Below are 27,049 nucleotides of genomic sequence, written 5' to 3' on the forward strand. Positions count from 1 at the left end.
CAAGGATGTCACTGAGAGGCTGCAGGGCATTCTGGGGGGAGAGGGTGAACAGCCAGAGGTCATGGTCCACGTCGATACCAATGACAAAGGTAGGAAGAGGGATGAGGTCCTGCAGGCAGAGTTTAGGGAGCTAGGAGAGAGATTAAAAAGCAGAACCTCAAAGGTAGTAATCTCAGAATTACTCCCAGTGTCACGAGCTAGTGAGTACAGAAATAGGAGGCGAGAGCAGATGAATACGTGGCTGGAGAGATGGTGCAGGCGGGAGGGCTTTAGTTTCCTGAGGCATTGGGATCGCTTCTGGGGGAGGTAGAACCTGTACAAGCCGGACGGGTTGCACCTCAACAGAGCCGGGACCAATATCCTCGCGGGGGGGGTTTGCTAGTGCTGTTAGGGAGGGTTTAAACTAGCTTGGCAGGGAGATGGGAACCTGAGAGTCGATTCAGTAGGGAGGAGAGAAAAGCTGGAATTAGAAAGCAAAAATAAAGAAAGTGAATTTGAAGGAGAGGAAACAAGCAAGAAAAAAGGGTAATAATACAAATTTAAAGGCACTTTGTCAAAATGCACGTAGCATTTGTAACAAAATAGATGAATTGACGGCACAAATTGAGACAAATGGGTATGATCTGATAGCCATTTCAGAGACGTGGTTGCAAGGTGACCAGGACTGGGAATTAAATATTATGGGGTATTTGTCAATCCAGAAGGACAGACAGAAAGGAAAAGGAGGTGGGGTAGCTCTATTGATAAAGGATGGAATCACTGCAATGGTGAGAAATGATATATGCTCAAAGGATCAGGATGTTTGGGTAGAGATAAGGAATAATAAGGGGAAAAAGTCACTGGTGGGCGTAGTACATAGACCCCCTAACAGTAGCAACCCTGTTGGTCGGAGCATAAACCAGGAAATAGTGAGGGCTTGTAAAAAGGGAACAGCAATAATCATGGGTGATTTTAACCTCCATATTGATTGGACAAATCAAATTGGTCAGGATAGCCTTGAGGAAGCGTTCATAGAGTGAATAGAGTGCCGGAAATACTAGGGGTTCGAGGATGTAGCGAAAAGGAGGAACTGAAGGAAATCCTTATCAGTCAGAAAATTGTGTTAGGGAAATTGATGGGATTGAAGGTCGATAAATCCCCAAGGCCTGATAGATTGCATCCCAGAGTACTTAAGGAAGTGGCCCTAGAAATAGTGGAAGCATTGGTGATCATTTTCCCACATTCTATTGACTCTGGATCAGTTCCTATCGACTGAAGGGCAGCTAATGTAACAACACTTTTTAAAAAAGGAGGGAAAAAGAAAGCAGGGAATTATAGATCAGTAAGCCTGACATTAGTGATGGGGAAAATGTTGGAATCAATTATTAAAGATGAAATAGCAGCGCATTTGGAAAGCAGTGACAGGATCGATCCAAGTCAGCATAGATTTATGAAAGGGAAATCATGCTTGACAAATCTTCTAGAATTTTTTGAGGATGTAACGAGTAGAGTGGACAAGGGAGAACCAATGGATGTGGTGTATTTGGACTTTCAAAAGGCTTTTGACAAGGTCCCACACAAGAGATTAGTGTGCAAAATGAAAGCACATGGTATAGGGGGTAATATATTGACGTGGATAGAGAACTGGTTGGCAGACAAGAAGCAGAAAGTCGGAATAAACGGGTCCTTTTTAGAATGGCAGGGAGTGACCAGTGGGGTGCCGCAGGGTTCAGTGCTGGGACCCCAGCTATTTACAATATAAATCAATGATTTAGATGAAGGAATTGAATGTAATATCTCCAAGTTTGCAGATGGGTAGCTGGGTAGCGGTGTGAGCTGTGAGGAGGATGCTAAGAGACTACAGGGTGACTTGGACAGGTTCGGTGAGTGGACAAATGCATGGCAGATGCAGTATAATGTCGATAAATGTGAGGTTATCCACTTTGGTGGCAAAAACAGGAAGACAGAATATTATCTGAATGGTGACAGATTAGGAAAAGGGGAGATGCAACGAGACCTGGGTGTCATGGTACAACAGTCATTGAAGTTTGGCATGCAGGTATAGCGGGCGGTGAAGAAGGCAAATGGCATGTTGGCCTTCATAGCTAGAGGATTTGAGTATAGGAGCAGAGAGGTCTTACTGCAGTTGTACAGAGCCTTGGTGAGGCCACACCTGGATTATTGTGTTCAGTTTTGGTCCCCTAATCTGAGGAAAGATGTTCTTGCTATTGAGGGAGTACAGCGAAGGTTCACCAGACTGATTCCCGGGTTGGCAGGACTGACATATGAGGAGAGACTGGATCAACTGGGCTTGTATCCACTGGAGTTTAGAAGAATGAGAGGGGATCTCATAGAAACATATAAAATTCTGACGGGATTGGACAGATTAGAGGCAGGAAGAATGTTCCCGTTAATGAGGAGTTCCAGAACCAGGAGTCACAGTCTAAGAATAAGGGGTAAGCCATTTAGGACCGAGATGAGGAGAAACTTCTTCACTCAGAGAGTGGTTAACCTGTGGAATTCTCTACCGCAGAAAGTTGTTGAGGCCAGTTTGTTAGATATATTCAAAAGGGAGTTAGTTTTGGCCCTTAAGGCCAAAGGGATCAAGGGGTATGGAGAGAAAGCAGGAAAGGGTACTGAGATGAATGATCAGCCATGATCTTATTGAATGGCGGTGCAGGCTCGAAGGGCCAAATGGTCTGCTCCTGCACTTAATTTCTATGTTTCTATAAGGGACGGGTTCATGGAGCAGTATATAACGGAATCAACCAGGGGGCAGGCTATCTTAGACCTGGTCCTGTGTAATTAGACAGGATTAATAAACAGTCTCCTAGTAAAGGATCCCCTTGGAATGAGTGATCATAGCATGACTGAGTTTCAAATTCCGATGGAGGGTAAGAAAGTTGGATCTCTAACCAGCGTACCAAGCTTAAATAAAGGGACGATGAAGGTATGAGGGCAGAGTTGCCTAAGGTAGACTGGGAAAACAGATTGAAGTGTAGGGCGGTTGATGAACAGTGGTGTACACTTAGAGATATTTCACAACTCTCAAGAAAAATATATTCCAGTAAGGAGGAAAGGGTGCAAGAGAAAAGAAAGCCATCCGTGGCTAACTAAAGAAATAAAGGACGGTATCCAATTAAAAACAAGGACATACAAAGTGGCCAAAACTAGTGGGAGGACAGAAGATGGGGAAGCTTTTAAAAGCCAGCAAAGAATGACTGAAAAAATGATTAAGAAAGGGAAGATAGACTATGAAAGTAAACGAGCACGAAATATAAAAACAGATAGCAAGAGTTTCTATAGGTATATAAAAAGAAAAAGAGTGGCTAAAGTAAATGTTGGTCCTTTAGAGGACGAGACCGGGGAATTAGTAATGGGGAACATGGAGATGGTAGAAACTCTAAACAAGTATTTTGTATCAGTTTTAACGACAGAGGACACGAACAATATTCCAACAGTGGATAGTCAAGGGGCGATAGGCGGGGAGGAACTTAACACAATCACAATCACTCAGGAGGTGGTACTCAGTAAGATAATGGGACTAAAGGCAGATAAATCTCCTGGACCTGATGGCTTGCATACTAGGGCCTTAAGAGAAGTAGCGGCAGGGATTGTGGATGCATTGGTTGTAATTTATCAAAATTCCCTGAATTCTGGGGCGGTCCCAGCAGATTGGAAAACTGCAAATGTAACGCCCCTATGAGTTAGCCTAACATCTGTGGTTGGGAAAATGTTCTGGTTCGGCAGTGTGTCTTAGCTTGATTTGATCAATGTGTTTCCTGCACATCTGCCCATTCTTGAGCTTAACCATATACACCCGGTTACCCTTCTTATCCGTAACGTTGCCCGGGAGCCACTTGAGCCCTTGACCATGGTTAAGTATATACATTGGGTCATTTACAGATATGTCGCATGACACTGCGGCGCGGTCGTGATACCACTGCTGACGTCGGGTTTCGGCATGTTCGTTAAGGTCAGGATGGACTAGAGAGAGCCTGGTTTTGAGGCCTCTCTTCATCAATAGTTCCGCAGGTGGGACCCCGGTGAGCATGTGTGGCCTTGTCCTGTAACTGAGCAGTATGTGTGACAGGCGTGTCTGCAAGGAACCATGAGTTATGCGTTTCAGGCTCTGCTTGATGTTTTGAACTGCCCGCTCCGCTTGACCATTGGACGCGGGTTTGAAAGGGGATGACCTCATGTGTTTTATGCTGTTACGTTTCATGAACTCTTGAAACTCCAGGCTCGTGAAACACGGTCCGTTGTCGCTGACAACGATGTCTGGCAGACCATGTGTGGCAAACATGGCTCTCAAGTTCTCAATGGTGGTAGTGGAAGTGCTAGGTGACATGATCACACATTCTATCCATTCGGAGTATGCATCCACCACCACAAAAAACATTTTACCGAGGAAGGGGCCCGCAAAGTCGATGTGGATTCTAGACCACGGTTTGGATGGCCATGACCACAGACTGAGCGGAGCTTCCTTTGGGGCATTGCTTATCCGCATGCAAGTGCTGAACTGATGCACGCATGACTCTAACTCCGAGTCAATGCCAAGCCACCAAACATGGGACCAGGCAATGGCCTTCATCATGACAATACCGGGATGTATACTATGTAACTCCCGTACAAATCTCACACTGCCTTTCTTGGGCATTACAACACGATTACCCCACAGCAAACAGTCAGACTGGATGGAAAGCTCATCTTTGCGACGGCTCTACGGTTTGGTTTCATCACCCATTTCCTTGGGGATGGTCGACCAGCCCCCTTTAAGAACACAATATTTTACAACCGATAGGGTCGGATCCTGGCTGGTCTAGGTCTTAACTTGTTGAGCAGTAACAGGCGACCCTTCACTCTCAAAGGCATCCATGAGTAACTCTGCAGGCATTGGCGTTTTCACTTCCGGTGTGGGCAACGGTAACGGTAATCAGCGCAGTCGTCGGTGCCTGGTCAATGGCGAATGACATAATCATAGGCAGATAATGTCAGCGCCCATCTCTGGATGCAGGACGACACATTGGTATTGATACCTTTATGTTCCGAGAACAACTATATAAGCGGCTTGTGATCGGTTTCCAGCTCGAAGCGAAGCCCAAACAGGTACTGATATATTTTTTTACCCCATAAACACATGCTAAAGCCTCTTTCTCTATCATGCCGTAGGCTCTTTCCATCTTGGACAGGCTTCGAGATGCGTATGCAACTGGTTGTAGTTTGCCTGACTCATTGGCTTGCTGGAGTATGCAGCCGACCCCATAGGATGACATATCACAGGTCTAAACTAGACGCTTGCATGGGTCATACAGTACCAGTAGCTTGTGGGAACACAACAGATTTCTAGCCTTCTCAAAGGCTCTGTCTTGAAATTCACCCCATACCCAGTCGTTTCCTTTCCTGAGCAGCTTGTGCAAAGCCTCTAATACGGTGCTCAATTTGGGTAAGAAGTTACCGAAGTAGTTGAGAAGACCCAGGAACGAACGCAGCTCCATCACATTCTGGGGCCTGGGCGCATTTTTGATGGCCTCTGTTTTCGCGTCTGTCAGCCTGATTCCATCTGCAGCAATCTTTCGTCCAAGGAATTCGACCTCTGGTGCCATGAAAACGCACTTCGAACGTTTCAGCCTGAGTCCCACTTTGTCCAGACAACGCAGAACCTCTTCCAGATTGTGCAGGTGCTCGGCGGTGTCACGACCTGTGATTAGGATGTCGTCTTGGAATACCACGGTCCTGGGGATGGATTTCAATAGGCTGCCACCGAACGAATGCCAAAATAAACAGTCCTTTCTGCGTGTTGATTCACGTAAGTTTCTTTGATGATTCAACCAGTTCCTGTGTCATATAGGCTGATGTTACATCCAATTTGGTGAACGATTTTCCCCCGGCTAGCATTGCAAACAGGTCATCAGCTTTCGGTAGCGGGTACTGATCTTGTTTCGAAACTCGGTTGATCGTGACCTTGTAGTCTCCACAAATTCTACCCGCGCTGTTGCTCTTTAACACCGGAATAATGGGGCTGGCCCATTCATTAAATTCGACCGGTGAGATGACCCGCTCACATTGTAGCCTGTCCAATTTGAGCTCGACCTTTTCTCTCATCATGTGCAAGACCGCCCTGGCTTTGTGATGGATGGGCCTTGTGTCTGGGCCTAGGTGAATCTGCACCTTGGCTCCCTTGAAGCTGCCAATTTCTGGTTCAAACAGTGAGGGAAATTTGCTCAGCACTTGAGAACACAAATCATCATCCGCTGATGACAATGCTTTGATATTGTACCATTTCCATTTTATCTTCTCGAGCCAACTCCTGCCGAATAACGATAGGCCGTTGCCCAGGATAATGGTACATCATGGACCGCTCCCTCGTACAACACTCCTACTGCTGTACTACTGATCACTGGTATGAGCTCTTTGGTGTAGGTACGCAACTTCACATTTATCGGACTCAGCTTGGGTCTCTCTGCCTTGGTCTCCCACAGCTTTTCGAAAGTCCTCTGGCTCATTATCGATTGACTCCCACCCATGTCTAATTCCATGGATACTGGCACGTCGTTTAATTTTACCTCCATCATTATCGGTTGGCTTTTTGTTAGGAACGCACGTAGGCTATGCACTTCCTCCTCAGAGCTTTCAAATGCCTTAGGCTGCATCGCCAGATCCACGCTGAATTGATCATCATCCACGTGGTGTGTCGCAGCTCGCTTGCTCCGCTGCGGACACGTCCGCTGAAGATGCCCCGTCTTCGCACACCCTCCTCATCCATACTGCCTGAAGCGGCACTGATAGGGTCAGTAATTGCCCTCGCAACGCCAGCACGTTGAGCTCAGAGTTGCGCCCGATGGCGAGCTTTGACCTGCTCCCGTTCTCGCATATGCAGTCGAGTAGGCCCTCGATGGCAAACTTTGAGCGGCTCCCGGTCTTGCAGATGCAGTCGAGTAGGCCCTGCCGTGTGCAGCTCTGCCAGCCGTCGATACAATTTTTTGCACAGTACTTGCCGTGGAGTTTCTGTTTTGTCACCATATCTGCTTCGTGCTTTTCTGCGTGGACATGCAAGCCTGGGCGATGGTGATGACCTTGCTGAGGTCCAGCGTCTCCGCAGCCAGCAGCTTACTTAAGATCGCCTCGTGGTTGACCCCGATCACGAAAAAGTCACGCAGCATGTCTTCCAACGCAGGCCCAAATTTGCAAGACCCTGCAAGACGTCTCAGGTTGACAACAAATGCCGCTACGTCCTGGCCTTTTGGACGAGCATGCATATTGAAGCGATATCTGGATATGAGGATTCCTTCCGTGGGTTTAAGATGTTCCCGAACTAGAGCACACAATTCTTTGTAATCCTTTTCTGCAGGAAGAGTGGGTGAGAGCAGATTCTTGATGAGTGCATAGATCGTGGGGCCAGAGTGAGAAGAACTGCCCTGCATCCTCTTCTTTGTTTAGTTCTTTTGCCACAAAATAGTGGTCAAGACGATCCGTGAAATCTCCCCAATCCTCTCCCTCACTGAATCTCTCGAGAATTCCAACAGTACTCAATCGTGCTGTGCTCGCCATACTTTTGTGTGGGTTTATATTTGCCTCGTCGCCAGTTGCACTGTATGAAATGATACAATGAACTCTGTACTGTGAGCCAGTGACTAGGTGTAACCTGGTCAGTCTTTAATGGCTTCCAGAAGTGAAGATACAAAGGTGAAATTCAGGTTATATACCGGGCCCAGCACGAGTGTATCTTTGACCCTTGGACCACCGACGGTAGTGCCCCCTTTTGGTGGGCAGACCTTATGTACATACATGACAATGATGATGATGCCATGCACACACTGACTGCTGCTATGCTCACTCTCTGTGTTCCCCACAATTCAAAGGGGAACTGACGGTGCCGAAGCATGCGAGCAATCTATGCTCCCACAGCTTGTTGTGTATGCTGAGCCTCTGCCCCGGGTGAGTGGCAGTGGGCAGCTGGAAATGGAAGGTCCTATCCTTCTTCAAGATGACAGCATTCCGGCTCCCACCACAGCCACTCTGCCTTTGCACCTGCCGCGATCTACACCCGAGTCATCCCAGACTGCTGCCGCCAATGCTGAGGCGGTGCAGTCTGCAGCCAGGCCTTGCAGGCCCAGAGCTGATCCAGGGTATCCTGCTCGGCCGTCTGTACTGTCTTCCCCACACAGAACAGCCTTCAAGCAGCCTTGTTGCAGGTACAGAATCCACATTGAGGAGGGGGGTAAAGGTAAGGGGTGGCAAATGTGACCGGAAGTCTGAGTGAGGACTTTACCCACCATGGACAGACGTACTCATCATGTAAATAATGGCTATAAATATGTTACATCCTTTAATGTCATGGTGCTTCAGGTTTTGTTTTGTTACATGCTGAGGATGGGGTTGGTTGTGTTGTTTCAATGAGGTCTCCCCTCAGCCTCCTCTGTTCCAATGAAAACAAATCCAGCCTATCTAGTCTGTCCTCATAGCTTTGATTCTCCACTCCCGGCAACATCCGCGTAAATCTCCTCTGTACCCTCTCCAATGCAATCATGTCCTTTCTGTAATGCGGTGACCAGAACTGTATGCAGTACCCAGCTATGGCCTAACCAGTGTTTTATATAGTTCAAACATAACCCACTCTTGTATTCTATGTCTCGGCTAATAAAGGCAAGCATTCCCTATGTCTTCTTAACCAGCTTATCTACCTGGCCTGCAACTTTCAGGGATCTGTGGATGAGCACTCCAAGGTCCCTGTGTTCCTTTACACTTCTCAGTATCCTATCATTTAATGTGTATTCCCATTCTTTGTTAGCCCTCCCAAAATGTATTACCTGACACTTCTCCGGATTGAATTCCATTTGCCACTGTTCTGCCCACCTGACCAGTTCATTGATATCTTCCTGCCGTCCACAGCTTTCTTAGAAACATGGAAAATAGGTAACAGGAGTATGTCATTCGGCCCTTCGAGCCTGCACGACCATTCAATATGATCATGGCTGATCATGCAACTTCAGTACCCCATTCCTTCTTTCTCTCCATACCCCTCGATCCCTTTAGCCATAAGGGCCACATCTAACTCCCTTTTGAATATATCTAACGAACTGGCCTCAACAACTTTCTGTAGTAGAGAATTCCACAGGTTCACAATTCTCTGAGTGAAGAAGTTTCTCCTCATCTCGGTCCTAAATGGCTTGCCCCTTATCCTTAGACTGTGACCTCTGGTTCTGGACTTCTCCAACATCGGGAACATTCATCCTGCATCTAACCTGTCCAATCCCATCAGAATTTTATACGTTTCTATGAGATCCCCTCTCATTCTTCTAAATTCCAGTGAATATAAGCCTAGTCGATCCATTCTTTCTTCATGTCAGTCCTGCCATCCCAGGAATCAGTCTGGTAAACCTTCGTTGCACTCCCTCAATAGCAAGAATGTCTTTCCTCAGATTAGGAGACCAAAACTGTACATAATATTCAAAGGTGTGGCCTCACCAAGGCCCTGTACAACTCCCTGCTTCTACACTCTATTCCTCTCGCTATGAAGGCCAACATGCCATTTGCCTTCTTCACCGCCTGCTGTACCTGCATGCCAACTTTCAATGACTGATGTACCATGACACCCAGGTCTCATTGCACCTCCCCTTTTCCTAATCTGTCACCATTCAGATAATATTCTGCCTTCCTGCTTTTGCCACCAAAGTGGATAACCTCACATATACTACATTATACTGCATCTGCCATGCATTTGCCCACTCACCTAACCTGTCCAAGTCATGAATGTATATTGTAAATAGCTGGGGTCCCAACACTGAACCTTGCGGTACCCCACTAGTCACTGCCTGCCATTCTGAAAAGGATGCGTTTATTCCTACTCTTTGATTCCTGTCTGCAACCAGTTCTCTATCCACGGCAATACATTACCCCCAATACCATATGCTTTAATTTTGCACACCAATCTCTTGTGTGGGACCTTATCAAAAGCCTTTTGAAAGTCCAAATACACCACATCCACTGGTTCTCCCTTGTCCACTCTACTAGTTACATCCTCAAAAAATTCTAGAATATTTGTCAAGCATGATTTCCCTTTTATAAATCCATGCTGACTTGGACCGATCCTGTCATTGCTTTCCAAATACATCTTTAATAATTGATTCCAACATTTTCCTCACGACCGATAATTTCCTGTTTTCTCGCTCCCTCCTTTTTTATAAAGTGGGGTTACATTAGCTACCCTCCAATCCGTAGGAATTGATCCAGAGTCTATGGAATGTTGGAAAATGACCACCAATGCATCCACTATTTCTAGGGCCACTTCCTTAAGTACTCTGGGATGCAGACTATCAGGTCCTGGAGATTTATCGGCCTTCATTCCCATCAATTTCCCTAACACAATTTCCTGGCTAATAAGGATTTCCTTCAGTTGCTCCTTCTCGCTAGACCCTCGGTCCCCTAGTATTTCTGGAAGGTTATTTGTGTCTTCCTTAGTGAAGACAGAACCAAAGTATTCTTCTTCAATATCAACCACACAGCCAATTTTAGTATCATCTACAAACTTCTTAATCATACTCCCTATATTCAAGTCTCCATAGGCAGTCCCTCAAAATGAGGATGACTTGCTTACACGGCAAAAAAAGATAAGTTCACAGGTGTTCCAATGAAGGACCTAAAATTCCAGGTCCTGAACTACATCTTGAGGGATGGAAGGTGCCTGTGGATTTTTTTAACATGTGGTGACCGCATCAGCCACCACACAGGCTTGACAGAGCTAGGTATTGGTCCAGTGGCAAGGATTACCCAAGACGACTGGAGACTTGCTCTGCTGCACGGACCTAGTGCGCACACATATTGCAGTGTGGGCTGGCCCCGATAACATCCCTCTACAGTCTCTCACAGCTCCTTCGCACCGACGTCGCCGTTCCTGCTGTATCTGCCCATGCTCCAATCACCAACCTGGACCTTGCTGACGTGACTCTTCGCTGCTGTCACAACTCGCGCTGCTCCCTGGAGTAGTATGCCTCCACACTGCTCCCAGGCTGCTGCTTGCCACTCCTTTTATGGCCCTGTCCTGCCGCTGGTGTTCTCACGCAGGTCGGGGCCTTCATACTGCTCCCAGGCCGCTGCTCGCCATTCCCCCCCCCCCCCCTCACAACACACCCATCAAACATTACCCTTTGCTTCCTGCCTCTGAGCCAATTTTGGATCCAACTTACAACTTTGCCCTGTACTCCATGTGCTTTTACTTTTGTGACCAGTCTGCCAAGTGGGACCTTATCAAAAGCTTTGCTTAAATCCATATACACTATAATCATACGCTTTGCCTTCATCGATCCTCCTGGTTACCTCCTCGAAAAATTCAATCAAGTTAGTCAGACATGACCTTCCCTTAACAAATCCATGCTGACTGTCCTTGATTAATCCGTGTCTTTCTAAGTGAAGATTTATCCTGTCCTTCAGGATTTTTTCCAATAATTTTTCCACCACTGAGGTTAGGCTGACTGGCCTGTAATTACTCGGTCTATCCCTTTCTCCCATCTGAAACAAAGGTACCACGTTAGCAGTCCTTCAGTCCTCTGGCACCACAACTGAAGCCAGAGAGGATTGGAAAATGATGGTCAAAGCCTCTGCTATTTCCTCTTTTGCTTCATTCAGCAGCCTGGGATACATTTCATCTGGGCCTGGGGATTTCAAAGCTGCTAAACCCCTTAATACCTCCTCTCTCACTATGTTTATTTCATCTAATAGTTCACACTTCTCCTCGATAGTAGTGTCTGCATCGCCCCACTCCTTTGTGAAAACAGACGCAAAGTATTCATTAAGAACCATACCCACATTTTCCGCCACCACACACAGATTACCCTCATGGTCTCTAATAGGTCTTACGCTTTCTTTAGTTATCCTCTTGCTCTTAATATATTTATAAAACATCTTTGGATTTTCCTTGATTTTACTTGCCAAGAATTTTTCATGCTCTCTCTTTGATTTCCTAATATCCTTTTTAATTTCACCCCTGGACTTTCTATACTCCTCTGGAGATTCTGCAGTATTTTAGCCCTCGGTATCTTTCATAAGCCTCCCTTTTATTCTTAATCCTACCCTGTATGTCCCTCGACATCCAGGGGGCTCTAGATTTGTTACCTCTGCGTTGTCAATGGTGCTCGCAAGGCCATGTGTGTGCAGTCAATGGCTCCTTGAACCCTCAGGACGCCCACAATCCTGCCAAACCCACACGCCCATTCATTCTGGCTCTCAATGCTCATTAGGAACATTATGAAGTTCATTCTGTGGGCGTAGAGAGCCTTTGTAACATGGTGAATGCAGCGATGTGCAGCCTATTGAGAGATGTTGCATATGTCCCCTGATGCAGCCTGGAAGGAGCTAGAGCATAGTATGCCAGTGCAACATAGTATGCCGATGTGAGGCTGCAGGTCTGCTTGTAGGTGATGGCATATCTCTCTCAGCACTTCCTTTTGGAAGCGCAGCCTTCTCACACACTGCTCCTCAGAGAGGTGCAGGTATGAGCGTTACTGCCTGTAAACCTGTGAGGGGGTAAGGCCTCTTGGCCAGACATCTGCGGCCTCTCCTCATTCATGGCCCTACATGCCAACAGCCTTCTATCTTCACGCCACCTAACCAGAGCATGGAGTAGGTGATGCCATTGAACTAGTAATGCACCCATTAAATTATTTCACTCAACCTTTAAGGACCCAGTCATGACAGATCATTCTTCAGATTTAAAGTCAGCACTTAACGCAGTGACCTGAGCGCAAACGTTGAGCTCAATGTGCCCTCCGATTTAGGATCCTCCTCCCTCACTTTAAATATGCTGCAGATGGCGCCAACTGAGTGTGGAACCGCCTGGTCTTTCTGCCATGATTAGGGGCCGATGATGAGGCGTATCCACCGAATTTTACGACCGGGCCGTTAGCAGGACGTTGCACGACGACTGACGTCATGATCTGAATGAAATTACAGAGTGAGGCGCTAGCGTTTTGCGCCACTGCAAAACTGTCACCAAATTTCCCGGCGGGGCGTTGCAAGCTGTGCGCCCAGGTGGTGAGCAATTCGAGCCGCATGACCGCCCCTCTGGGGCGCTAACAGAGGCACTAGACAGAGGCCTTTGACACTGTCAACCACGAGGGTCTATGGAGTGTCCTCCTCCATTTCCGATGCCCCCAAAAGTTCGACACCTGGTCCACGACAACATGCAGACCGTGATCCTTATCAACGGATCCACTACAGACCCAATTCACGTCCGGACTGGGGTCAAACAGGGCTGCATCATCGCCTCAATTCTGTTCTCAATCTTCCTCGCTGCCATGCTCCACCTCACAGTCAACAAGCTCACCACTGGAGTGGAACTAAACTACAGAACTAGTGGGAACCTGTTCAACCTTCGCCATCTCCAGGCCAGGTCCAAGATCACCCCAACCTCTGTCGTCAAGATACCGTACGCGGACGACGCCTGCATCTGTGCACATACAGAGGCTGAACTCCAGGACATAGTCGACGTATTTACTGAGGCGTATGAAAACAAGGGCGTTACGCTAATCATCTGTAAGACAAAGGTCGTCCACCAGCCTGTCCTCGCCGCACAGCACTGCCCCCCAGTCACCAAGATCCATGGCATGGCCCTGGACATCGTGGACCATTTCCCATACCTCAGGAGCCTCTTATCAACAAGAGCAGGCACTGACGACGAGATTCAACATCGTCTTCAGTGCACCAATGCAGCCTTCGGCCACCTGAGGAAAAGAGTGTTTGAAGGTCAGGCCCTCAAAACTGCCACCAAGCTCATGGTCTACAGGGCTGTAGTAATACCTGCCCTTTTGTATAGCTCAGAGACATGGACCATGCTCAAGTCGCTGGTGAAATACCACCAACGATGCCTCTGCAAGATCCTAGAAATCCTCTGGGAGGACAGACGCTAGAACATTAGCATCCTCGACCAGGCCAACATCCCCAGCATTGAAACACTGACCACACTTGATCAGCTCTGCTGGGCAGGCCACATCGTTTGCATGCCAGACACGAGACTCCCAAAGCAAGCGCTCTAATCGGAACTCCTTCAAGGCAAACGAGCCAAAGATAGGCAGCACAATCGTTGCAGGGACACCCTCAAAACCTCCCTGAAAAAGTGCAACATCCCCACTGACGCCTGGGAGTCCCTGGCCAAAGATTGCCCTAAGTGGAGGAAGTGCATCCAGGAGGGCGCTGAGCACCTCGAGTCTCATCGCCGAGAGCATGCAGAAATCAAGCGCAGGCAGCGGAAAGAACGTATAGCAAACCTGTCCAACACACCCTTTCCCTCAACGACCATCTCTCCCACCTGTGACAGGGACTGTAGCTCTCATATTGGACTGTTCAGCCATCTAAAGACTTATTTTAAGAGTGGAAGCAAGTCTTCCTCGATTCTGAGGGACTGCCTATGATGATGATGATGATGACAACCGAATTTTCAGCCCTATCTTTATCTGCATTTTCTGCCTCTGCTGCTCATCCTATTTTGGTGTCATCGACGTATCTGACTAGCTTACAGTTAGGACTGGATTTTATGAACCTTCGCAGGTCCGTGGCGGGCGACCTCAGTGGCGGGTTCTAGCCCCACTGCTGAATTTAGCATGATTAGGCTTATTAAGCCTGCCCAGCGCATTTCCTGGCCAATTAGAAGAAGTGGATCTGGGGAGGTAATTTCATGAAGCGGCATCAGCCGGTTTCCTTAAAGGGACCATGGCCATCGTTAACTTGACATTTGTGTTGTCAGTGTTCTACAGTATTGAGGTGCTGCAAACACTGACAAGCACTGCACTGAGGTGCAGCACTGCACCCAGGCTCTCCCATGACTCCCTCCATATGTTTATGGAGGGAGTCACAGCACATAGGGAGGTCCTCTTTCTTTCCCAAAGTTGGAAGAGAGCTCCGTAGGCAATTAATACAGCCTAGTTGCACATTGTAGAGGAGGTCGCAAGCAGGGATGTGTTAGGAGGACCTGGGTGCAGTGCCACAAATGTTTCAATGATCTCAGTACATCATGAAATGTTGGTATAGAGCCACACTCAACTTTATCCTGCTGTGCCTCTCATCACGCCCCCCTCACTCTGCCCTCCCTACCTTACTCCTGCACATCCTTACACCAACTTACCTTGCAACTCTACCCATCCCTTTCTATCTACATTATCACATCCCCATCTCACTAGCCACCCCTCAAACTTACCCTCATCATAATGCAATCATACCAACTAACAACACACAAGGCACTTGAGTGTTTTATGCAATGTTCATATAAAGTTTCTGTTAATGTGGTGTCAAACATTTTAACCTTTATTTTCAACACTTTGTGTTCTTGACAGATTTGTGGGCACCTTTGGAAGTGGCTTAGTGAGTTGCAGTGAATGGTGAGACATAACAGTATCCCCCGCAATGGTGATGAGTGTGAAAAGAATGGCTTAGGTATTGTCGGGATGTTTTATGGTGTTGGTGGTGGGGTGGCTCCAACTTGGCACATCAGGTGGCAGCCGGGGTGTACAGCATCAAGTGAAGTAAATCTGGCTATGGTGAGGCCATCTCTGGTCTCCTAGGCAGCATTGTGGCCAGGTGGTGATGCCCTGTGTCCTGTGGAGCATCAGTTGATTACGGAGAAGGTTGGGGGTGTTGGTGCTGCTGGTGTGCCTAGCGATGCTGGTGTTCGGGCTGATCGTGTTGGGATTCTGAGGACCAAGGTGAGAGAGTATAAATTGCACCAATGCTGATGGAATAGATGGCAGGTGAAGTACAGCTGATAGAAGCAATCTCTCAATGGTGGGAGAGGTAATGAGGTCATATTGGATGGAGACTTGTGTAAAGACTTATAGCATGGTGAATCTGTAGTGGAAATGCAGTTTAGAAAAACTAATGGCTAAGGGATCATGTCGCAATCAACTGGGAGCTTTGACTTGACATTTGAAGCTGTCAACTCATCAGCTGAAACAATGACCCGTAGCCTCCCGCCTCAACTTCACAGACGAGGTCTAGGCACAGTGGGAAACCGGTGGGCGACCAATCAAATTCAAAAAGCTGGGAAAAAGCATTGATAAGTGGCTGTAAACAAGCCACTAATGATTTTAATTGCCTCCCCCGCGCTGCGTGTCGTGTCTGCTCGGCACTGACAGACCCGACATTTGGTAAAGACGCGTAATTGTCGGTTGACAATGGGTCCTGACCTACTGTCAAAAAAACCCCACTTTCGCATCAGACCCATCAACGATCCTGTCCGCTGACCTCCCACAAAATTCCCCCCTTGGCTTTTGGTAGCCAAGTCATTTATGTAGATATGAAGCATATTTTTAGCCAGTTGTATGTTTTCTCCTGGATTCCTTTGTCTTTTAGTTAAATTAGGAATTTATTATGTAGGTCTTCATCAAATTCTGGCTGAAAGTCCAAATTCGTTGAGAATATTACAGATAAAGTACAATTATCTACATTATCTGTAATATTCTCAAAGAAATCAAGAAGGTTTGTTAATCAGAATCTTCACTGTCTAAATCTATGGCTGCTTATTATTAAGTTACTGCTTAAAAAGATATATTCTTCTTCCAACCAGTCTGTAAAATGGGTTCCATCACTTCATGTTATGCTAATATGAACATAAAATCCAAGGACAAAAAAAAGTCGGCCCATTGAAGATAAGGGCTTAGAAATTGGTCCGTACACCCATTGTTCAGACGCTGCTCAGACTACAGATTAAACCTCCCTTTTCCGGCACCCTCGGGACCTGGCCTGTCCCGAATGAGGGATTTTGCCAGATGAGGGTAGGTCATATGTTTGCTGGGATAAGTTTCTGTGGGCACCGATTGGCTGGACCGACTGTCAGTCAGTCAGTCAGCCAATCAGTATGCAGGGGGCCTCGAAGAATTGATGGGCCCTGAAGAGATGGTGGGCTGGCGGGCCCAGTCGGTGGGCTGAGAAGAGCCAGCCGGCCCCGGTGGGCCTCGAAGAATCAGCCGACCCCAAAGAGTCAACGGGCAGGCCCAGAAAAGTCGGCGGGCCAAGAAGAGTCGGCCCGACCCCCCGGAGGGAGCGCTGTGGGGAGGAGCGGCAGGCCAGAGAACTGCGACTGCAGGAGTTCCAGCAGGGCGACGAGGAGGAGGCAGCCGATTGAGGAGAATTATATTGGTGAGTAGGATTTTGATAGTCGCATTCAGCGCATGCGCCACCCAGCGGCCGGGAATGGTCCCGGACGAGGGGTGAAGCCAGATAAGGGAGTCCCGGTTAAGAGAGGTTCAACCTGTACTAAGGCCCCAATATGGCAGTTAGGAAGCATGTGCACATTTCCAGCTGAAAGTACGCTGCCTGCCATATTGGGTAAGAACTAATAAGAGATGTCCATTACCCATGCCTGAAGCAGGCATTAGATCCTTTGCAAAGTCAAATAAGGCCTGTTTGTAGCCAACTTCTGCAAAATAGTTTTTTCCCGAGGCAGCCAGCACGAGTGCCAGCTGCACTCAGGGAAGCCAGACCGAGTGATCACCTGTAACAAAGAAGGTAAGTAATTTGCCTGAATGTGGAGCCAGAAGTTGTAGGTGTGCTTCTTTGACTTCACATTAAAAGAACATGATCGCTGCTCTTGAAACCCACCCCACCCCATCACTGCCACTTCCAACACGCTCCCCTTATTACTGCCACTCCTGGCCCAACCCCCATTCCAATCTCCCTCTGCTCTTGAGCTCCAATCCCTGACCCCCGCAATCCCCGACACCAACCCCAACTACACCCCAGGCCCAGGCCCCAATCCTCGGCCCATGTCCCAGATCCCAATTCCCAACCCAGGCCCCGATCCCTGATCTCCGATCCCCGGCCTGTGATCACCCTCTCTCCCAGCTCTGACCCCGGTTCCTAGCCCCACAGCACTACATTTTCTTTTGACCCTGCTTTTGATCCTGATCCCCTGCTTTCCCTGCTCCCCCCACCCCCCGATTCATGGAACTCACCAACTCGACATCCAGACCCATTAACTGAGGGTCGATGTGATGCTAGCAGTGGCCTGCTTTTCCATTACTCTTCAATGGAGGGCTATTGTGCCATGCCAGATTCATTATAATGAGGCCCTAGGCCCAATACCTTGAGAACCTCTGACCTCACCATTCCGACGCAAGGAATGCACTCTGCATCAATCCCCAATGCATCCAAAAATGGCTGCACCCAAATTTCTGAATCCACCTCTCTGATACACGAACTCTTCCATATTAACATCCAGCTAGATTTTGAATGTTTCTAATATTTTTAATTTTACTACTGTGCTTGTTAAATTATTTTAAACATTTAACACTTTTTAGTAAAAAAGTTGAAATTTTCTTTCACCAATGTAAATTTACTTTCCTGGCTTAATTTGAAATAATATTAACTTATCTGTAATAGTCTGATAGTTGTCTAGATCAGTTATGTCACCCTTTTTATTTTTATTTTTGCTCAGTCTTGTGGAACCTTGCCATTGCTTATCAATTCTTCCATAATTATAGACAGAGCATGCCAAAATTTCTCCCTGGTCTCCTTTAGAACATCAAATGTATACCATGCAGCACAAAGAATTTGTTAAACTATTATCCCTCTATTTTATAAAGTATCCTTGGTTACAAAATTGCCGAGAATTATGTGTATTATAGAAATTGGATAGCAAGTTCGTCTTATCCTTTCTAGTGAATACTAACAAATAATTATTAAACATTTCGGCTACTTTATCTTCGACTTGAAATTCACTGCTATTTGTACTTTGTACAATTCTAATTTTCTCTCTAATTGAGGATACTGGAAATACCTTTAAATGTAATGCTTAACATCTTTATTGAAACTCATTTCTAGGGTTTTCTTTGCATTTCTAATATATTTTTCTAATTACATTGTAGAAATTGTAGCCCTTAATTAATAAAATAGGATCTCCGTGTATTTACAAATAAGGCAGAACAGTGGCAAAATACATTTGATCACCAATGTGCAACACCAGAGTGATGGAATTTAGATTTGATCTTTCAACCATCTGAGTTCCTAACCTTAATCTCATTGTTATAGACAAGTGCATGGCACCTTCCCTCACAGGAGAAGAATAGGAGGAATCTTATCTACAGCACAAGAGGTGTATATACAGATGCCTAAGGGCAGGTTTTCTGTCCACTCGTTTGGCTACTGGAGGTATTGTGGCACAGTAAGAACACAAAGGCCTATCCTCTACATAGGCTCAGAATCCATTCTAGGTATAGTACTTAATCTATTTATAATTGGCAATTTGTTAATACATACGTCTTTAATGAACAAATAATCGTAAATTATTCCCTCCTTGGGAACTGGAACAGTGGGGAGTTTCGCTGGAGGATCAACTTGGATAAATAAATTGTACAGTGTTCTTGTGTCCTCACTAAGAGGCCCATCGGTTATCTCCCGCACAAGTTTATCAAACTTCAGTCGATCTTCTTCCACAGAGGTAGCACCAATAGACCAGATTAAGGAAAACATAAAAATTCCCTAAGAAGAAAAAAGCAACAGTGGGAAGAAGAAATCGTGTAATAAAAAACACTTGAAACAACTTAATTTTGCACTAAACCGAGCACAAATTCAGGGGAGACGTGATTATCAAACTTGCAACCAGAAACAAAGACAGTGAACCAGACACCCCTGCCCCCCACCCCGCACCCGCCACCCACCACACCTCCCCATTAATTAAGACTTATTCGTGCACATTTAGTTAAAAATAAAATTGCCCATAAAGTTGCTGGAAGTGTGAGCTGATAACAGCGCAGCGAGGGCAACAGGGCACCTGGGACCTTGGTGAAGAATGGGACAAACAGCATATTTCCTAAACCAATGAGATTTAAGGACGGAGATATAAACAGAAGGACAGAAAAGGAGAATGTATTAGAGTGGGCGAATTCAATATTAAATCAGGTACAGAAATAAAGAGAGAGAAAGAAAGATTGGATTAAGAGAGAGAGAGAGAAAGAAAAGAGTCAGAAAGGAAAATAATTTAAAATTTTACATTTTTAAAATCTCCTACAATAATTCACAACCTGAAAGATTGAGACTTACCACTTATAATTGTTCACTTTCTGAGCAAGAGATTGACAGTCATTAACAATTATCATATCGTTAAAAGACTTGCAGTGAAAACTGAAGACCAATCCTATTGGGCTGGGAGGAGCAGGAGTCCTTCCACATGGCTCCCCAAGCTCCACCATCAGCCGGCTCCTCCCCGGGGCTGGAGTTCAGACTCCTTAAAGGACCGGACGCCCCCGGGCCTGGAACACCCCCCACCCCACTAGGATCACTTTCTGTGGCAAGTTTAATGGACAGTTGGGCCGGAATTTTCACAGGTAAGAATGGGTGGGTTGAGGCCTGGGGGCAAGTGAAAGTTGTTCAAAAGTAAATGCTGACCACAACCCGCCTCCAAGCCACCCACTTACACCTTTCACTCAGCTGGGATGGGGGAACGGACTGCCAACCCACTGCCAGTAGGCAAAGCAACATTTTAAATAGTGTAATGAGATCTAAAGCCTCTACTTTAATCTGTTTTACTGCAGGGGACCCTGGGGCTTGGTATCCCCGGTGGCTGCAACGAGGCAGCCTCAGCCTCGGGGACCAATCTTAGTGGACCGGGAGGAGCAGGAGTGCTTCCTCATGGCTCCCCAAGCTCTTCCACCATCAGCCTTTCCGGGGCTGTGGTTCGAACCCCCTAAGGGATCGGACACCCCCGGGTCTGGAACTCCCCCCATCCTCTCACTAAGAGGCCCATCGGTTATCTCCCACATAAGTTTATCAAACTTCAGTCGATCTTTTTCTACAGAGGTAGCACCAATAGGTCAGATTAAGGAAAATGTAAAAATTCCCTAAGAAAAAAAAAGCAACAGTGGGAAGAAGAAATCACGCACAAGTCCACTTAATAAAAAACACCTGAAACAACCCCCCTGCCCACATGGGCCTTGGAACAGCACCCCCACCCCCGCCCCCTCAAACATCCTGGGCTCAGCCCCTAACTAATCCTGTGGCCTCCTGGACCACATTCCCCGCATGACTAGAAGCGAGCCTCTCAATCAGATTGGTTTCAGAGGAGGGAACACGTTCTTTCCGACATAAGCATACTGTGGAGTTAACGCACTGGGAAACCCAAACCTCCGGGTGTCCCGCCGTCTCCTGTGTCCCATGTCCCCCCACACCATGCAGGAGTGATCCAGGAAAATCCAGCCCTTAACGTGCAAATGCAGCAACTTCATGAAAGTCATGGGAGGTGTGTATGCAATAACTGTTAGACTGAGTACTGTTTAACTCCAAGAGGTATGACCTTGGCTCTGCTTTATTAAGGCCAAAAGTGACTAATATACAAACTGGCTGGCCTTTTATACTTGGGCTGCACATACGTGCATGCAGCCCAATGGCCTCCAACAGTGATGCCATCTAGTGGCTAATGATCCAAAAAGTACATACATGACAATAGCCCCTTCTGAGATATTAACACAGTCTTTTACAAATTGAGACGATCCGGTGTTTTACGCTCCCGGGTTGACCGTCTCAGTTCAACTCCAGCCTTGAGTGAGTATTCAGAGTCTGTTGTGACTGGTGGCTGACCTGGTGGGAGTGGCAATGGCAATGTCAAGGATTGAAAGTCCATTTTCATTGAACATGTAAGTCTTTGAAAGTCCCGATTCACTGATGACCACTGAGTCCTCTGATGACTGGGGGTAGGTTGGTTGGTCGTCGATTGTCTCTTCCTCCAACTGTTCCGGTTCGTCTGTGTGTCGCAGCTTTGTCTGATCCATATGTTTCCTGCATGTTTGCCCATTTTTGAGCTTGACAATAAATACTCTGTTGCCCTCCTTGGCCATGACAGTACCAGCGATCCACTTGGGACCCTGACCATAATTCAGAACATATACAGGATCATTTACAGAAATATTGTGTAACATGGCTGCGCGATCATGATACCCTTGCTGAATTTGTCTTCTATATTCAACATGATTATTCAAGTCAGGGTGTACAAGAGATAGCTTGGTTTTAAGACCTCTCTTCATCAGTAGTTCAGCAGGCAAGACCCCGGTAAGCGTGTGTGGCCTTGTCCTGTAACTCAGCAGTATGCATGACAGGCGGGTCTGCAGTCACCCTTGAGTTACTCGCATCATAATCTGCTTTATGATTTGGACAGCACGTTCTGCTTGCCCATTGGATGCAGGTTTGAACAGTGCTGACCTTACATGATTGATACCATTGAGTTTCATGAATTCTAGAAACTCCTGACTGGTGAAGTACGATCCGTTGTCGCTAACAATGATGTCAGGCAGACCATGTGTCGCGAACATGACACTGAGATTCTCAATGGTAGCTGTGGATGTGCTAGATGACATGATTATACACTCTATCCACTTCGAATATGCATCCACCACAACTAAAAACATCTTCCCCAGGAAGGGACCTGCAAAGTCTATGTGGATCCTGGATCATGGTTTGGATGGCCACGACCACAAACTCAGTGGCGATTCCGCTGGTGCTTTGCTGAGCTGCAGGCAAGTGTTGCACTGATGCATACATGATTCCAGCTCAGAGTCAATTCCCGGCCACCATACATGAGACCTGGCGATGGCTTTCATCATTACAATGCCGGGATGTGTGCTATGTAACTCACATACAAATTTCTCTCCCCCTTTCTTGGGCATAACAACACGATTGCCCCACTGTATACAATCCGACTGAACATACAGTTCGTCTTTGCGACGAAGGTAAGGTTTGGTCTCCTCGCATATTTGCTTGGGTATGGCAGACCAATCACCTTTGAGGATGCAACTCTTCACCACCGATAAAATCGGGTCCTGGCTGGTCCAGGTCTTAACCTGTTGAGCCGTGACAGGGGTTCCTTCACTCTCAAATGATCGATAACTAACAATAGGTCTGCTGGTTGTGGCATTTCCACCTCCGGTGTGCGTAATGGCAGATGGCTGAAAGCATCGGCACAAATCTCGGTGCCAGGTCTATGGCGAATAACAATCATAAGTGGATAACGTCAGCGCCCACCTCTGGATGCGGGATGAAGCATTGGTATTGATACCTTTGTTTTCAGAGAACAGTGAAATGAGCGACTTGTGATCTGTCTCCAGTTCAAAACATAGAAACACAGAAACATAGAAAATAGGTGCAGGAGTAGCCATTCGGCACTTCGAGCCGACACCACCATTCAATAAGATCATGGCTGATCATGCACTCAGTACGCCTTTCCTGCTTTCTCCCCATACACCTTGATCCCTTCAGCCGTAAGGGCCATATCTAACTCCCTCTTGAATATATCCAATCAACTGGCATCAACAACTCTCTGTGGTAGGGAATTCCACAGGTTAACAACTCTGAGTGAAGAAGTTTCTCCTCATCTCAGTCCTAAATGGCTTACCCCTTATCCTTAGACTATGTCCAATAGTTTTGGACTTCCCAACATCGGGAACATTCTTCCTGCATCTAACCTGTCCAGTCCCGTCAGAATTTGATATGTTTCTATGAGATCCCCTGTCATCCTTCTAAACTCCAGTGAATACAGGCCACTCGATCCAGTCTCTCCTCATATGTCAGTCCTGCCATCCCGGGAATCAGTCTGGTGAACCTTACCTGCACTCCCTTAATAGCAAGAACGTCCTTCCTCAGATTAGGAGACCAAAACTGAACACAATATTCCAGTTCAGGCCTCACTAAGGCCCTATACAACTGCAGTAAGACCTCCCGGCTCCTACATTCAAATCCTATACTCAAATAGTTATGAAGGCCAACATACCATTTGTCTTCTTCACCGCCTGTTGTACCTGCATGCCAACTTTCAGTGACTGATGAACCATGACACCCAGGTCTCATTGCACCTCCCCTTTCCCTAATCTGCCACCATTCAGATAATATTCTGCCTTCGTGTTTTTGCCACCAAAGTGGATAAAATCACATTTATCCACATTACACTGCATCTGCCATGTGTTTGCCCACTCATCTAACCTGTCCAAGTCACCTTGCAGCCTTTTGGCGTCCTCCTCACAGCTCACACTGCCACCCAGCTTAGTGACATCTGCAAACTTGGAGATATTACACTCAATTCCTTCATCTAAATCATTAATGTATATTGTAAAGAGCTGGGATACCAGCACTGAGCCCTGTGGCACTCCACTAGTCACTGGCTGCCACTCTGAAAAGGACCTGTTTATCCCGACTCTCTGCTTCCTGTCTGTCAACCAGTTCTCTATCCACGTCAGTACATTACCCCCAATACCATGCACTTCCATTTTGCACACCAATCTCTTGTGCGGGACTTTGTCAAAAGCCTTTTGAAAGTCCAAATACACCACATCCACTCGTTCTCCCTTGTCCACTCTGCTGGTTACATCCTCAAAAAATTCCAGAAGATTCGTCAAGCATGATTTCCCTTTCATAAATCCATGCTGACTTGGTCCGATCCTGTCACTGCTTTCCAAATGCGCTGCTACTTCATCCTGAATGATTGATTCCAACATTTTCCCCATGACTGATGTCAGGCTAACCGGTCTATAATTACCCGTTTTCTCTCTCCTTCCTTTTTTAAAAAGTGGTGTTACATTAGCTACCCTCCAGTCCATAGGAACTGATCCAGAGTCGATAGACTGTTGGAAAATGATTACCAATGCATCCAATATTTTTAGCGCACTTCCTTAAGTACTTTGGGATGCAGACTATCAAGCCCCGGGGATTTATCGGCCTTCAATCCCATCAATTTCCCTAACACAATATCCCGCCTAATAAGGATATCCTTCAGTTCCTCCTTCTCACCAGACCCTCTGTCCCCTAGTATTTCCGGAAGGTTATTTGTGTCTTCCTTCGTGAAGACAGAACCGAATTGGTCTGCCATTTCTTCGTTCCCCATTATAAATTCACCTGAATCCGACTGCAAGGGACCTACGTTTGTCTTCACTAATCTTTTTCTCTTCTTTTCTATTTATAGAAGCTTTTGCAGTCAGTTTTTATGTTCCCTGCAAGCTTCCTCTCGTACTCTATTTTCCCCCTCTTAATTAAACCCATGGTCTTTCTCTTTTGAATTCTAAAATTCTCCCAGTCCTCAGGTTTGTTGCTTTTTCTAGCCAAATTCCTTGGCTTCAACACTCTCCTTAATTTCCCTTGTTCGCCATGGTTGAGTCACCTTCCCCGTTTTACTTTTACTCCAGACAGGGATGTACAATTGCTGAAGTTCATCCATGTGATCTTTAAATGTTTGCCATTGCCGATCCACCGTGAAACCTTTAATTATCATTTGCCAGTCTATTCTAGCCAATTCACGCCTCATACCGTCGAAGTTACCTTTCCTTAAGTTCAGGACCCTAGTTTCCGAATTAACTGTGTCACTCTCCATCTTAATAAAGAAAAACTGACTGCAAAAGCTTCTATAAATATGTGAAGAGAAAAAGATTGGTGAAGACAAACGTAGGTCCCTTGCAGTCGGATTCAGATGAATTTATAATGGGGAACAAAGAAATTGCAGATCAATTGAACAAATACTTCAGTTCTGTCTTCCCCAAGGGGCCTCGCACAACAAGATTATTAATTAGTTCCTTCTCATTACACAACACCCAGTCTAGGATGGCCAGCTCTCCAGTTGGTTCCTCGACTTATTTGTCAAGAAAACCATCCCTAATACACTCCAGGAAATCCTCCTCCACCGCATTGCTTCCAGTTTGGTTAGCCCAATCAATATGTAGATTATAGTAACCCATGATAACTGCTGTACCTTTATTGCACACGTTCCTTATTTTTGTTTGATGCTGTCACCAATCTTACTACTACTGTTTGGTGGTCTGTACACAACTCCCACTAGCGTTTTCTGCCCTTTGGAATTCCGCAGCTCTATCCATACCGATTGCACATCATCCAGGCTAATGTCGCTCCTTACTATTGCATTAATTTCCTCTTTAACCAGCAACGCCACCCCGCCTCATTTTCCTCTCTGCCTATCCTTCCTAAATGTTGAATACCCCTGGATGTTGAGTTCCCAGCCTTGGTCCCCCTGAAGCCATGTCTCCGTGATGCCAATGACATCATATCCGTTAACTGGTATCTGCGCAGTTAATTCGTCCACCTTACTCCGAACACTCCTCGCATTGAGGCACACAGCCTTCAGGCTTGTCGTTTTAACACACTTTGCCCCTTTAGAATTTTTCTGTAACGTGGCCCTTTTTGTTTTTTGCCTTGGGTTTCTCTGCCCTCCCCTTTTACTATTCTCCTTTCTATCTTTTGCTTCTGCCTCCATTTTATTTCCCTCTGTCTCCCTCATAGGTTCCCATCCCCCTGCCATGTTAGTTTAACTCCTCCCCAACAGCACTAGCAGACACGCCCCCTCGGACATTGGTTCCGGTCCTGCCCAGGTGCAGACCGTCCGGTTTGTACTGGTCCCACCTCTCCCAGAACCAGTTCCAATGTTCCAGGAATTTGAATCCCTCCCTTCTGCACCACTCCTCAAGCCACGTATTCATCTGAGCTATCCTACGATTCCTACTCTGACTAACACGTGGCACTGGAAGCAATCCTGAGATTACTACTTTTGAGGTCCTACTTTTTAAATTTAGCTCCTAGCTCCCTATATTCGTCTTGTATTTATAATGGGGAACATCCCATTTTTTACCTATATCATTGGTACCTATATGCACCACGACAACTGGCCGTTCACCCTCCCTTTTCAGAATGTCCTGCACTCGCTCCGAGACATCCTTGACCCTTGCACCAAGGAGGCAACATACCATCCTGGAATCTCGGTTGTGGCCGCAGAAAGCTTCCTCCCAGCAAGCTTCCTCTCATACTTTATTTTCCCCCTCCTAATTAAACCCTTTGTCCTCCTCTGCTGTATTACAAAGTTCTCCCAGTCCTCAGGTTTGCTGCTTTTTCTGGCCAATTTATATGTCTCTTCCTTAGATTTAACACTATCCTTAATTTCCCTTGTTAGCCACGGTTGAGCCACCTTCTCCGTTTTATTTTTACTCCAGACAGGGATGTACAATTGTTGAAGTTCATCCATGTGATCTTTAAATGTTTGCCATTGCCTATCCACTGTCAACCCTTTAAGTATCAATCGCCAGTCTATTCTAGCCAATTCACGTCT

General features: G+C 46.5%; 1 protein-coding gene across 4 annotated transcripts in view; it reads right to left on the bottom strand.

The window, feature by feature from the left end:
• The window catches only part of dnah7 (dynein, axonemal, heavy chain 7), a 1,084,136-nt gene that overhangs the window by 544,629 nt on the left and 512,458 nt on the right, over positions 1–27,049 (bottom strand). For all 4 annotated transcript variants that reach the window (XM_070875892.1, XM_070875893.1, XM_070875895.1 and 1 more), the window contains one exon: positions 19,222–19,443. In XM_070875892.1, coding sequence (XP_070731993.1) covers positions 19,222–19,443 — 222 coding nt within the window. The remainder of the gene's footprint in view (positions 1–19,221; positions 19,444–27,049) is intronic.

Source organism: Pristiophorus japonicus, chromosome 3 (assembly GCF_044704955.1).
Source record: "Pristiophorus japonicus isolate sPriJap1 chromosome 3, sPriJap1.hap1, whole genome shotgun sequence".
NCBI lineage: Eukaryota > Metazoa > Chordata > Chondrichthyes > Pristiophoridae > Pristiophorus > Pristiophorus japonicus.